At 41.5% G+C, this 14,628-nt stretch overlaps 1 protein-coding gene across 3 annotated transcripts in view; it reads right to left on the bottom strand.

Moving 5' to 3' along the window:
- Positions 1-886: 886 nt before the first annotated feature.
- Positions 887-14,628, bottom strand: part of mpripb (myosin phosphatase Rho interacting protein b) — a 40,388-nt gene continuing 26,646 nt past the window's right edge. Inside the window, exons 16-25 of one of the 3 annotated variants that reach the window (XM_088324300.1) lie at positions 11,352-13,868; positions 9,669-9,816; positions 9,478-9,595; positions 8,206-8,365; positions 8,012-8,122; positions 7,851-7,937; positions 7,609-7,774; positions 7,440-7,525; positions 5,075-5,145; positions 887-1,737 (exon numbers count right to left, since the gene is read on the bottom strand). In XM_088324300.1, the coding sequence (XP_088180426.1) occupies positions 5,113-5,145; positions 7,440-7,525; positions 7,609-7,774; positions 7,851-7,937; positions 8,012-8,122; positions 8,206-8,365; positions 9,478-9,595; positions 9,669-9,816; positions 11,352-13,868 (3,426 nt within the window). In that variant the 3' untranslated portion in view covers positions 887-1,737; positions 5,075-5,112. The remainder of the gene's footprint in view (positions 1,738-5,074; positions 5,146-7,439; positions 7,526-7,608; positions 7,775-7,850; positions 7,938-8,011; positions 8,123-8,205; positions 8,366-9,477; positions 9,596-9,668; positions 9,817-11,351; positions 13,869-14,628) is intronic. The other 2 variants (XM_088324299.1, XM_088324301.1) reach the window with 2 other exon arrangements.

The raw sequence follows: 14,628 nt of genomic DNA, 5'->3' as shown, positions 1-14,628 counted from the left end.
AAAGATTAACTTCTGAAGGAAGTAAGCTTTACTGAATTTTGCAAGAATGACAGCGGACACCTTCCATTTAAATAAACAATCCAAATGTTATAGACAAACCAGATTTCTATGTTTAATTTTGGTCATTTTAATACATAGAAGGAAATTAAATGTTTTTGAGATGAAGTGTTTGAGGAGTATGTTAGGAGTGACTAGATTGGATAGACAAATGAAAGTGTGAGAGAGAGAACTGGAGTAGTAGTGGAACTGAGCAAGCGTGTGGATAAGAGAGTACTCGGTTGGATGAAGAGCGAATGTTGAAGAGGATCTACAGAGCAGAAGTGAATGGAAGGAGACCAAGAGGAAGGGTGTGATTGACGTGGATGGACGGTGTTATGAGTGCACTGCAGGACAAATGTCTAAATATAGTGGAAGCTAGAGCTCTTGTTGGTGATAGGAATGAGTGGAGAGGTGTTAGTGGGATGTTTGGACGCGTTCTAAGGGATGGGCAGGGCACCTGTATGATGCGGCAGGGGTAAACCAGTGAAATCTGTCGGGCCCTGCTGTTGAAGAGAAGAGTGTGTTGTGTCACCCTGACCCGAGTGACATCTCGTGTCCCGTTTCATCTGGAGGGACGAAAGCATGACCAACTTAGGTGCCGAGGTGCCTAACTTGTTTGGGTGTTTGGGCTGGTCCAAAAATGTGTGTGTGTTTTGCTATTTTTTCCCCTTTTTTCTTTTTCTTTGTTATTGTATGTGTTTGTCTTGCTGTCGGTCACCCCTCTTGAGGGATATGACCAAAGTAGATAGATAGGTAGATAGATAATACATAAACTAGAAAGACACTATGACGTTAGGCCTGGTCATCATAACAACTAAATGAGTATAATCAAAAAATGTAACAAACATTGAGGGTGCAAAAATATTTATTGTTAATAAACCTGGAATCAGTTGGTGAATATGTGTATTTGGTTTGTATTTACAACATTAGAATACAGGAAGGGGAATGGTGAACGAAAATCCCGACCATTTTAATAAATACAGTCTGTCACTGAACAAAACTAAAAAGCGCAACCAACTTTTAAACAGCTGTAAGAATGATTGCCGTGAGGAAAATAAAACTATATAAAATTTAATATATATAAATTATAGTCAAGAGAACCTCATCCATGTGCGTCTGGCCGCAGTCTTTCCATGAGTCAGATGATGTTGATTTGCGGTCGTTGTTTGTTAACTCGACTCAGACTTTTCTTCTACTGGGAAAGACTCGGCGCTTTCACACTCACACCTCAACATTCCTACGTTGGATGGACGCACGCGTTAGTCGCCGAAAATGCCTCGATGTCACATTCTCGTCTCGCAACAGTCTAGCGGTTAAAACAGTAGCTTACACAAGTCAGTTTTAGTGTACACGTGGGCAGATGCGCAATTAAAAACAATATTTACAGTCAAGACGAGAATAGAAACATAAAAAAAAAAAAAAGACGAAATAAAATGTCACAGTTAAACTCGAGTGCATGGGATGCAAATTCTAAACGTAAAATCTGAACTTCATACCATGTGTCTTTTTAATGATAAATGTTTGTTTTGTGACCAGTGTGTAGTGTTAGGAAGTAACAGAGCTAAAATAGTGGACTCCGAAGCATGCAGCAAAGGGAGGGGAGTGGTGAGGTGTAACGTGTCGCCGTCAGAACTCCTTCGTGTCCTTGTTGTCAAACAGGTGGAGCCTTTGCTCGGCGGTCAGGCCTTCCTTCAGACTCTGTCGGGATAGAAAAGGGGGGAAAACGTTATTTTTTTTTTTTTTGCGATGCGACAGTTGAGCTTGTACGATCTCCATTCGTCGGAGCAACCACGGTGCTTTTGAAACTACGGTAGACCCCCGGGATACGCCGTCATGTTTTGGACTAAGAGAGGGCAGATCGTTTCAAAAAGCAATATTATGGATATTATGCTAGTACTTGGACCAGATCGATAGTAATGTCGTCAGTGGGTCCTACGTTTATGTACAGTGGCTTGTGAAACTATTTGGCCCCCTTGAACTTTGTGACCTTTTGCCACATTTCAGACTTCAAACATCAACATCAAACATCTAGTTGGATCCGCCCATCTCTGTCTGTCTGTCCCTCACCCCCTCATACACCCCCCCTCCGGAGGAAAACAAAGCCTATACAACAAGGACAGTACAAACATCTTCTTTGTTCCTTTATCTCTTTGTTTTCCTTATTTCCTCACTGTAAAATGTGGGACTGGAGTGCCACGTCCAATTTCGTTGTCACAATATATCCCATGTTGTAACAATGACAATAAAGGTATATTCTATTCTATTCTATCAAGATATAAAACCTTAAATTCTTGTGAAGAATCAAAAACAAGTGGGACACACTTTAGTGGATATTTTAAACATTTTTAACAATTAAAAAAAAATGAAAACGTGGGTGTGCAAAATTATTCAGCCCCTTTTACTTTCAGTGCAGCAAACTGTCCAGAAGTTCAGCGAGGATCTCTGAAAGATACAATGTTGATCTAAATGACTAACGATGATAAATGAAATCCACCTGTGTGTAATCAAGTCTCTGTATAAATGCACCTGCACTGTGATACTTTCAGAGGTCTGTTTAAAGCACAGAGAGCATCATGAAGAACGAGGAACACACCAGGCAGGTCCAAGATACCGTTGTAGAGACGTTTAAAGCTGGATTTGAATACCAAATTATTTCCCAAGCTTTAAACATCCCAAGGAGCACTGTGCAAGCAATAATAGAGAAATGGAAGGTGTATCAGACCACTGCAAATCGACCAAGATTGGGCCGCCCCCCTAAACTTTCAGCTCATACAAGGAGAAAACTGATCAGAGATGCAGCCAAGAGGCCCATGATCACTCTGGATGAACTACAGAGGTCTTCAGCTGAGGTGGGAGAATCTGTCCATAGGACAACAATCAGTCGTATACTGCACAAATCTGGCCTTTATGGAAGAGTGGCAAGAAGGAAGCCATTTCGTAAAGATATCCATAAAAAGTGTTGTTTAAAGTTTGTCACAAGGCACCTGGGAGACACACCAAACATGTGGAAGAAGGTGCTCTGGTCAGATGAGAGCAAAATTGAACTTTTTGGCAACAATGCAAGACGTTATGTTTGGCTTAAAAGCAGCATAGCTCATCATCCTCAACACACCATCCCCACAGTCAAACATGGTGGAGGCAGCGTCATGGTTTGGGCCTGCTTTTCTTCAGCAGGGACAGGGAAGATGGCTAAAATTGATTGGAAGATGGATGGAGCCAAATAGAGGACCATTCTGGAAGAAAACCTGATGGCGTCCGCAAAAGAGCTGAGACTGGGACGGAGATTTGTCTTCCGACAAGACAATGATCCAAAACATAAAGCAAAAGCTACAATGGAATGTTTCACAGAAAACATATCAAGGTGTTAGAATGGCCAAGTCAAAGTTCAGACCTCAATCCAATTGAGAATCTGTGGAAAGAACTGAAAACTGCTTTCCATCAAACCTCACTGAGTTCGAGCTGTTTTGCAAGGAGGAATGGGCAAAAATATCCGTTTCTCGATGTGCAAAACCGATAGAGACATACCCCGAGCGACTTGCAGCTGTAATCGCAGCAAAAGGTGGCGCTACAAAGTATTAACTCGATGAGGCTGAATCATTTTGCACACCCACTTTTTCGTTTTTTATTTGTTAAAAAAGTTTAAAATATCCAATAAATTGTGTTCCACTTCATGATTGTGTCTCACTTATTGTTGATTCTTCACAAGAAATTACAGTTTTATATCTTTATGTTGGAAGTCTGAAATGTGGCAAAAGGTCACAAAGATCGAGGGGGCCAAATACTTTCACAAGCCACTGTATACATAACTTTCAAATTCAATCCAATGTTTTTCACACTTTGCACTGCTGACTTGTTTTTCCATGCAAAGTATCAGTGTCGGATCATTATCGATCGATTTTAACTGGTATTTACTAGGATACCAAAAATCCTGATACCGCCCAATACGAGTGTAGTAAAAGATGTTTTTTTTTCAGCTACTTTCTACATCATCAACAAATTATTTTGCATGCCCCAGAACTTGGAAAATTCAAATTTTGTGGTATTTGTCCGTATGACGAGTTGTGTCTCTAATATGCCTCTTGGCTATTTGTCAACGTCATATGATCGACGTTTGCAATAAATTGGGTGAACTACCACCCACAATGCCCTTCTCTTTCTTCATAGTTGAAAATCTTGTGCGCTTTATAAAGTCTATGAATCTGTGATACAATAATGCATTTTTTGTACTCCATCTATTTGCTGTGGCTCCAAGGCTTGCAGTGATGTCAAATGGATAAGCAAAACACAATAACTATTAAAACGAAGCTTGCGTTGATCAATCAATATGAAAAGGCCACACCATTACCTATAACAATCAACGATCGGGACTATTATTTAAAGTAAGGAGGCGATTAAAACAGTGACATTTTCAAAGGTACTGACAATAATAACAAGTTTTAGAATCAGTTCCACATTTAATCTGCCCCTATGCATCCACCTGCTATTCTACCTGACCAACTCAAGTGATGTCATCCAGAAAATAGTTATTTTTTTTCCTTATCGAGTATATTTATTTGTTATTTAATCATATGCACATATAATACAAATATGTAGTACTATATGCTACATTATCATTGTATTTTTTTTCTTTTAAGGTACCGGGGTTTCGGAAGGCATTAGCTAATTACCAAAGGTTTCTATCCCCCGTTTTACGAGAAATTACCTTTGTGATCCCCACCTCAGAACGGATTATTGGCGTCTCCCGGGGGCAAATGTATTTCAAACAGGTTCAACACAGCAAATTGCACGTGCACTCACATACAGTATTTGTCAAACCCGTGCAGAACTTTTCATCTGCTCCCCATCAAACCAAATAAGTTAGGCGACTTATTCTGGGATTCGCAGCCGTGGGCAGGCAGACAAACACACGTTTACCCCAACACAACAGTGTCCTTCACCACCATGCATCTGTGCCAATATAATTTGTGCAATAGAATGTGACTCCTTTCAGTCTGTAGTGCCTTGAAGGTGACGAGGGGATTGACTGGCCGCGTACCTAAAGGCCTGGGGGAGGCCTACGTGTCCTTGGAAAGGCTAACTGTCCCAGGGCATGTCTCGACTCACAAACTGGGGACACAAAACAGACTGGTAAGTGCATTACGCTGCTTTCAAGTCAACCAAATGGTTGTGTTTCCCTTGCTTGAAAATTTTGCATGGAGTCAAAAGCAAAGGCCGTCTGCAGTGGCTCCAAACAAGAAGGGGGCCAGACAGTTATGACACATTTAAGTCGGATTGAACATTTCCGTATCAAATGAATAAAACTTTTTGTATGTAATTCAAATTATTTGACACTACAACACAGTTTTATCAGCTTTAGTCACAGCGATAACATTAGTAGGCAGAAGCTTGGCTATTTGGACTTACTACAAAATTATAACCTGCACCCCTTTATCCCGACATAGTTAACATAAGCAAGACAGAATGTGAAATATAATTGTTCCCTTTTACCACATTTTTAAATGAGAGCACCGCAACAAACATTATATGCATCCGTAACCATATATTCCAATAGTAATTTGATTTTAGGGCACCTCAGGCACACCAGTTATCGCATTTTATAACCTCGAAACGGGTCACTGGAGACCCTAACACAACAGAAGGGTTAAGTAATAAATACAGGAGCTTGATGATTAGTATTAATCATCGTTTTATTACAATTCACTCAGCAATGTCTTTTCTTTCGTTTAACACTTTCCTGGCACCCTATTATTTGTTTGCACAAAGAACACTCGCGGAATTGCAAGAGTGTCGGGGCGATTTTGACTACCTTTAAGTTGGTTTAATATGGTCAATTGTTAATTCGCCTTAATACTTCAAATGTGAAAGAATAACATATAGACTTTGTATAGAATAGGTGGGCTCTCTCCCAAGCCATCGCCTGGTTTGCCTAATGCAGGGGTGGGAATATTGCAGCCCGCCATCTGGTTTAATCTGGCCTATGGGATAAACGCTAAACACAAAAGAAAAATTAGACCTGCAGTTTTAAACATGTCCCCTGGATGTCACCAAAGACTGGCGCCACTTGCAATGCGGTTGAATTTGCTGAATACCATTTATCAACCAAAGAACATTTGAGGAAAATAATGTAACTACCCTATTTTCACACCCAAAAAAGTCTCAGATTTTCTTCAAATTGTAGGGCGTTTCACAATGGTAAAGGACTTGAAATAGAAATCACAGACGCGATGTTAAAGCAGCATGATTACACTCACCGGATTAAAAAAGTACACAATTCAGAAATAGCACCTGGGCGTCTTTGCAATAGTTTAGAGAAGCTTTGGCTCATTTCTTTAATATATAGGAACGCTTACAGCAACGCTCATGTATAGAGTTCATGAAAAAAATAAAACAATTAAAAAGCAAAATTTTGTTAAATCAATCATTTAACTTGGGGGTGGGCAAACTAAATGGTAAAACGTAAATGGTAATATAATGGTAACATATGTCAGAAAAATTATTAATAAAAATGCATTGTTGTTTTTTTTTTTCTTATCCTGTGCTTTTTTGTATGCCACCATAAAACCAATATTTTTTATTGTATCCATGGCCACCATTTAAATAGCTGGCTGCATTGTTCTGTACCAGCTATTTTTTTTAATGAATTTTATTCATTAAGACATTCCATTTCATGCAATAACACACTTCTGAAGTAGCCCAATTACATGAGGATTTCCAATGATAAAATGTTGTGCTTCAAAAGAGAGATAATACTTTTAATTAATGTTTTTTTACTTTTATTTGTCAACACATTTATTTGTATTTTTTGAGTTTTTCAAAACCAATTAAATAAAATGGTCCCACTGCCCGGAGATGGCTGGGATTGGCTCCAGCCCCCCCGCGACCCTAATGAGGATAAGCGGTATGGCTAATGAGATGAGATGAGGTCCCGATGAGAACAAATACATAATAAAACATAACTTATGCAGGTGAATGCAAATGAAAAAAAAATAGATTTGCTTATGCTATCTTTTTTCATTACGAATTGGATTTAAGACCGTCGTTAAAAAAACCAAAAAAACATCAAGCAGCATTTTTTCATCCTCGGCCGGGCCCCAAAATTTTTTTTGACCCAATGCGGACCGCGACTCAAAATTCTTTACCGCCAATGGTCTAATCGGAAACTTATCCCCTGCTCACAAGATAAATCAACAAAGAAATCGTCTAAAAAGGCGACAAAAATTGTAGATCGCTACTCTGCCCACTAGCTGGCAGTAAGACACAGACTTTCAATTTTTCTGGACCATTTCATTGTGAGGCACCTTAGACACAATGAGCTTTGGGTGAGCCGCTCTACCAAGAAATCCTGGTTGACGATTATTGGATGAGGGAGTAACTCCCTCTCACGTGAGCAGGAAACCCACCTTTGACCTCATGGTGCGCTCAGAGCGTTTGGCGGCGGCGGCTGCAATCTTCAGGATGTCGGGATTGCTTTTGGACTTCATGATGTCTAGGAGGGTGAAATAAATGTTAAAAAATGAAGCATATTCTAATTTTAAAAATCTCCTTAATAGCTGATAGGGCGTCGTGTACCATAACCGCCTCCTCGGTCCACTTCCTCCAGCGCCGTTTCACCTAGCGCCTCGTGTGCCAGCTGGAGCTGGTCTCGGAGTCGGCCCAGATCCCGCTCGGCTTTGGCCTTGACGATGCTCAGCTCCGTGTAGATGTCTTTGTACTTGTCGGTGGCATATTTTTTGTCCTAAAATGAAAAGGTTCAGCAGCTTTAGTAAAAGGAGACAATGCTCCAGAAAAATCGAAAGAAAACAACGTCTTACTCTTTGCGCAGTTTGGAGTTCGTCTTTCAAAGAGTTGATTTCCTGCTTTAAGTATTGCACCTCGGATTCCTTCACCCTCAGCATCACCTGTAAAGCAGGCAGATTATAGAACTAAAACCAAAGAAATTCGAAAAATGTTGGCCCAAAGGCAAAATAATTACCTCCAACTCATAGAGCTCTTTCCCTTGGATCGTGTTTGTGTCCCCCATACCGTCCTCCGAAGTCATCGAACGCATCTTGGTGATCTCTGTTGCCAGACGATTGTTCAGTTCCTATAAGCGCCAGAGGAAACAACGCTTAGAATGGAATCGGGGCCAGGGCTGTAATCATGTGTGCGTGCGTGCTGTGCCGGCACCTGGTTGTGAGCATTGAGTTCCTGGTTCTCTCTCTGACACTGCCGGAGGGCCTGCCTCTCGGCCTCGAGTGCCTGGGCCAGGTGGGCGTTTTCCAGGCACTTCTGGGAATACTGCTCTGACAACACCTCGATTTCTCGCTGGAAGGAGCACAACTCCTCCCTGCAGCACAAAAACAAAATTGCTGTCAGGGGACATTTCAACAGTATAGAAAAACAGTCCCATGTAGGAAAGGTCTAACGTTCTGGTGGTTGTTTGGATGGAATTAAAATCAAACACCAAAATAATGTATTCTAATTTACCACCAAACATATACGATGGAACCAAATGTATGCATTTTACAAACTAAAAACAGGTAAAAATAACACTGTTATGGGTGAATGGGTGAAGAATCGACCAATCTATTATCTGCTTTATTTTGAGCAGGCGACTCCTCAAAAATGGACCATTTCATTTGTATAAAACCCCAAATCAGATGTGTGTGCAAAACACCCCTCACATATTGTGTATTGATTTAAAACAACCCTAAAAACTGAGGTTTATTAAACCTCATTAAAACAAAATTATCTTTTAAAGTGACATTATGTAATAATGCGCTATGTCGTTGGAGCTGAAGTGTGTGCATTTGAAGAAAACACTATGGTATCCCAAAGGATACAACTTTCTCAAAATTTGGAAGCCCACTGTCGTATTTTCTTGCACTATAGCACGGATGAATTTCAGCCAGTGACAGGATATGAAAGCTGGTGTTAATCCCAGCGATTGACAATAAAATACTAAGTGAGATGGAGCGGCTGAAAAGAATAAATAGCTGGAAATGGTCAGAGCAGGCATACAAGGCTTACTTTAACAGCTGGATTGCAAGAGCCAGATTAAATCATATCAATAGTTGGGAGCCGAGGCCTGCACCCAAACGGCTAACATGAGTGGCAAGAGAAGAAAACAGTGGAAATAAGTAAAAAAAAAAATTGACAAGTTCCAGATATTGGACCATTTTGTCAAAGATCAACTCACACGAATGAGTCGTGTTGCAAAGATCATCGCACAGACGTCTCGAATCGTTCTTTGACCCAGTTCGTGCTATTTTTGCGTTTGATGTGTTCAAGAGAAGTGGCAACCGTTATGGTTATGACTCTATTACAGATGTCAATTATCAAAAGAAAGGTTCATGACGAGGGTCGTGATTTATAATATTTCATTTTATATTATAAAATTATTATATTTATGTCATAAAATTCAAATTGTCAAAATCGGTCGAATTAGAGGAGACCTACTCATGTTGCCTGCGTATTTCGTCCATGTCGGCGTTCTCGGCGTTGCTGTTGGCCTTGCGGGCCTTTTCCATCTCCTTCTCCAGCTCGTTCCGGTGAGCATTCTTCATGGCTTCAATTGCTGCAACGGAAAATGTCATTTGACGATGCCTGGGAGAAATATGACAACCGTCACATTTTTTTTTTTTGGTTACCGGAAATGGTCGCAGCAGTTTCTTCCGCCAGGAGCCTCTCTTTCTCCTCCTGCAAGTTCTCCAGCTCTCGCTGGTGCTTCCGCTGGAGTTCGTCGATCACCTTCTGGTGAGACTCTTCCATGGCGGCAAAGCCTCTCTCGCAAGTTGCCTGTGATAGGGACGAGAGGACGGGGACGCTGAGTGGACGGCGCATGGGGGCCCGTGGAGACAGTCGGCCCGTTTGTTAGAACTCGCAAGCTACTGCGTGTTAGCCGTGAGCAGGGTTAAAAGGAACAACGGCATACACAATGGAGGTGCGATGAAGGAATGTGTAGATATGGAAGAGGGTTTCAACAAAATGGATGATGTCATAATTCTCACTATGAGCCTGCGTTTCTCATAGCGGACCTCATTCACACGGCAAGCGACCAGCGGCGCAAGTTTCGACAAGCCCAAGCCGGCGCTTCCGTTCCTCTATTCACTGACGCTAATCTTGGAGCTCAGCCGGCAGCCGTTCTCCGACAGCGCTCCGGTCTGTTTTGACAAGGATAAAAATCTCCAGGGAGCTCCGCTCCAGGAACCCACTGTGAGAATCTGAAAATCCTCCCCCGAGAGCAAATGTAAACTTCCCGCGCTGACATCAGACGAAGCCCAGGCCTTATTTAGAACATTACATTCTCGGTCATGCCGTGGCCATTAACCTGCTTTTCAGACACTTCAGTTAGCCAACATCGTTTTGGAAAATTTCCACTGAAAAACAATCATTTAGCTCACAAATTCCTATTAAAAAAGAACGATGCTTTTAGCACAGCGACTAATAATTCCTGAAGAACTGTTCGGAATTTATTACACTATTAATGGCAGTTACAACTATGGCTGAAGAAAATGAATCCTTCGAACATCTGTATTGATGTGGTAGCATAAGTGTGCACACCCTAATAACTAGAAATGTGTGTTCTCAAATCAACGTATTCAGGGGTTTAAAAAAGCAAATCTTTCTTAATCTTGATATAGTGTAGATCAGGGGGTCACCAACCTTTTTGAAGCTGTGATGGGTTACCAGTTTGATATGCATTTCTAAAACAAGTTATCGTATTATTACATTGTTACAGTACTGTGTTAATATGATGTTACCAAGTTGTAATCATTATAAATATGGTTAAAATAGGGTTGGTCATTTCCTATAAAATTACTATGACACATCACTGGTGTTTTTTTCCAGATCCAGTCCGCGGGCAAATCAGGTGTTTTAGAAGAGGGCATGTTTGTGGCCCCTCCTGGTGATGATCATAGAGGGAACATTCTTTTTTTTTTTTTTTAAATAAAACTAGAGCTGGATTGTGCAAGATACTACAGTAGGTCAATATTGAAAAGTTGTAAAATTATTACTGTGGCTTATCTAAAATCACAAAAGAATTGCATTTCATAAGGGGTATGTAGACCTTTTATATCTACCCAAAACGATTCTACTAAAACAACCAAGGATTCTACAATGAGGAACCAATTGATGAGGTTAATCAAACTTTTAAATTAAACTCAATGGATGTTATAGATCATGCAACACAGAAGGAAATTGGTTAAGGGGATCGAGTTTTGGGAGGGAGAGGGGTTAGTAGATTAGGAAAGGAAAGTGGATCTGGGAACGCCACATAGGAACACAAGGCATCACAGATGTCAAACAGCAAGGACGAGGGAGGCTTCCACCTTGAGGTTTTCCAGGTCTTTCTGGTATTTCAGCCGCAGGGTGCTTATCTGGCCTTGTTCTTCGCGGCGACGCATCTCCTCGGTCATGTCCGAAACTCGGGTCAGCAGCTCCTGGATGGACTCTTTGAGACGGGACGTCCGGGCGTTGGCTCCATTCTCACTGCCTTCCTGGGCTGCAAACGGGTCGTTTAGCTTTGAAGGAGCGATCAAGCTGGTAATCTCCTCCATTTCTTGGTCAAAAGTCTGGATGAGGTTAGTCCGTTCCAACTCGTGCTTCTTCTTGAGGTCCTCCATGCGACTTGTGAGCGAGTCAATCTCTCTGGCGTTCACTTCAGCTTCCTGCCTTGAGCTGTTTTTGACCTCCCACAGCTCCTTCTCATATCTGGCTATCATATCATGAGTTGCCAACTCACAGGTTAGATCAGCTGAGTCAATAGATTGGATGGAACTCTCTGGCCGCGACTGTTTTTGGGTGACTTGTTGGCACGAATGGCCACGTAGGTCTGTCAACTGTCTCTGCAAATCTTCAGCAACTTTTCTCAATTGCGTGCAGTTTGGACACTCAAGACTGCAAAGTTGAACTTTGGTCTGCTTTTTACTGAGCTCTTTTTCATGCTGCACATGCAGCCTTGTAATGGCATAAGACATGCAAGCATCTTTGAGGGCATGAAATAAATAATCGGTAGACGGCCTTGGTCGCCCGCCCAACATGATGTCAGCTAAAAGTGAAGATAAGATTTCGTCACCTTCCTGAACCCTCGATACAATTTTTCTCCAACTGGCTGACTTTGCCTTTAATGTTTCAGTCAACTCTCCAAGAATGTGGCTGTTTGTTTCCTGATCAAGCCAGTCATACATCAACGAGAAACTGGACTTGTCCATTGGTTCCCGCTCTCCTTGTGCGTTAATGTAAATTTGACTGAGCAGAAGCTTCAGGCATTGTTGAGCAGCGACTTGTGCCAAACTGTCAAGATGATTTGTTTCTGAGTCAATTTCAGTGGTGCTTAAGATTTGGCTGAAGAATTCCGCTTCTAAAATCAAGGACACGTCTTTTTGGCTTATACAAAAAAGACCTTCTTTTAGAGAAGTAAGGCAATTGTTTCCACGTAGAGTGCTTTTTAACCGGGTCAGCGTTTTTTCTGAATCTGCGCCTATGCTCGATAACATGCCTATAACCTGATCTACTGCCTCTGACCTCTTCTCCACTTCCTCAATGACTTGCTGTAAACTATCTTTATGAACATGCATTGTTCCTTCATGACCGCAGTCACTTACATCTAAAGACTTTTCATTTAAATCCGTCCTCACTCCTAACTTTTCTCGTAGCATCGATATTTGGTTTTCCGCTTGACTCGATTTCCCCTCGGATTTCTGCTGCAGCGTGGTTAGTTCTCTATTTACATATTCAAGTTGGGTACAGTTTTTTCGTGCAGTAAAGAGGGCTGCCTCAGTGTCCGCTAATTTTGCTCGCGAAGTTTCGAGCAAGTCTTCCAGTAGCTGCTTCTGCTCCTGGTGAGCAGACTCTTCCTCACGATCTGTTCGGCATCCCAGGCCTTTCAGGGTGGCTTCCCTTAACTGCAGGGTTTTCTCCTTGTCATTGAGGGTTTTGCCGAGTTCCTCTAAGCTCACCAGTGCCTCGTGGAGATGCCTTGATTTCTCGTTCAGCTCCTCCTCCAAATAGTCTCTGTCGGCAGCTTTGGCCTGGGTCTTAGCCAGCTCAGCCTTGAGTTGTTTCATCTCTTCTGTAACGAGGTGATGTTGTCGGCTGTGGAGCTCAGCTTTTAGTCTGTCGATTTCACGGTCAGCTTCAGTCAATTGGTTGACGATCTCTTGACAGTTTTGCCTTAGTGCACAATTTTCACCGGTTAAAATCTCAATCCTCTGTGCCAGCATTCCAACATTCTGCTCTCTTGTCTCTGAATGGCTGTCAAGTTTTGCGAGGGGAACAAAAGCACTTTTAGGACTTTGTTTTGTAACCCTTCCCATCAAATCTTCCATGATTGAAAGACGAGACTCATATTCCCGGATGGTTTCTCCTGCTTGAGACAATCCCTTTAAAATCACTTCGTTCTCAATCTCCTGTTGGAATCTAAGGGTCTCCAAAACCTTCTGCAGTGGTTGGTATTCTGACGTCCCTTGATTACACGTGTGGCATTTTAACAGCTTTGTCAGCTCCATAACAGTAAAATACTTGCCATTTGTTAAATCATTCAGTTCTTTAATTGCTTCTGGGTTATCCAGGAGTAAGAGTTCAACAGTTTGATGAACAGGTTCAGACCTTTTGCCTTCTACAACAGGCATCAGTTCAGGTTCAGAAAAATAAGCGTCCTTTAGATGGTGGTGAGAAAGCGAAAGGCCAAGCTGTGCCTGCATATTGCGCTTTTTTAACTCTTGCAGCTTAAGGAGTTCTTTGGTCTCCTGGTACTTCTTTGTTAAACTTTGAGCTTGAAGACTAACCAGTTCTGGCCTCTTCATCTGGGGCATCACATCGGCCTCCAGACCCAAATGGTGTTCCAGCTTGGAAAAGGGGACCAAACAGTTGGTTAACACACAGTAGAGGACACACAAAGATTTGATAGTCAATTTTTCAATTTTGTCTATTCAGATTATCTAAATAACATAAAAAAAACTGCATAAAGTTCCATTCTGCCAACTGAAATCAAGGAAAAAAGGATTTGATGGCAGGTGTTAGTTAGAATAGCATGCCTAAGAAAAAGTTAAAGGTTATTTCATGTGGAAAGTAATGCAATATTAGTTCGCTTTAGTTGGATGGTTTCACTAACTGATGGAAGGCATACCAAGACTAATCAACGCAATTTCCTGCACCAGGCTCCTTCTACCAACACAATGCGTTTGTGGAATCATACCAGCTAAGGTTATTCCTAAATCCCCTTAACATTGCCTCACATGGCAACACAGTAGGACAAAACTAGAATTAAACCGAGCAAAGCACAGTGTAAACAATTAAAAATTGTAAAAGCCTTGCTCTGGGAAACACACAATCAGAAATGAAATGATATTTGCATATCCATGCAGACAATTTTCGCCAAAGGATTTAGTTAGTTAATAAATGACAGTTTGTATATCCATGCACGTCATCAGAATCAGCCAAGATGTTATTCATATACATTTGAGTAAGTATTCAAGTAGACTAGCAATCCATTTATAAACAAGGCACACAGAAGTTGATGATAATAATGTATCGCGACGAATCATAAAGGTACTCTCGGCTCGACTTAAAAAGGCGAATCGAAACGTGTTACTGCCATTAAATGTG

The sequence above is a fragment of the Urocampus carinirostris genome, chromosome 19, assembly GCF_059441175.1.
Source record: "Urocampus carinirostris isolate Australia breed hairy pipefish chromosome 19, RoL_Ucar_1.0, whole genome shotgun sequence".
In the NCBI taxonomy this organism is placed as follows: Eukaryota; Metazoa; Chordata; class Actinopteri; order Syngnathiformes; family Syngnathidae; genus Urocampus; species Urocampus carinirostris.
This window is presented reverse-complemented; position numbering and strand designations above follow the sequence as displayed.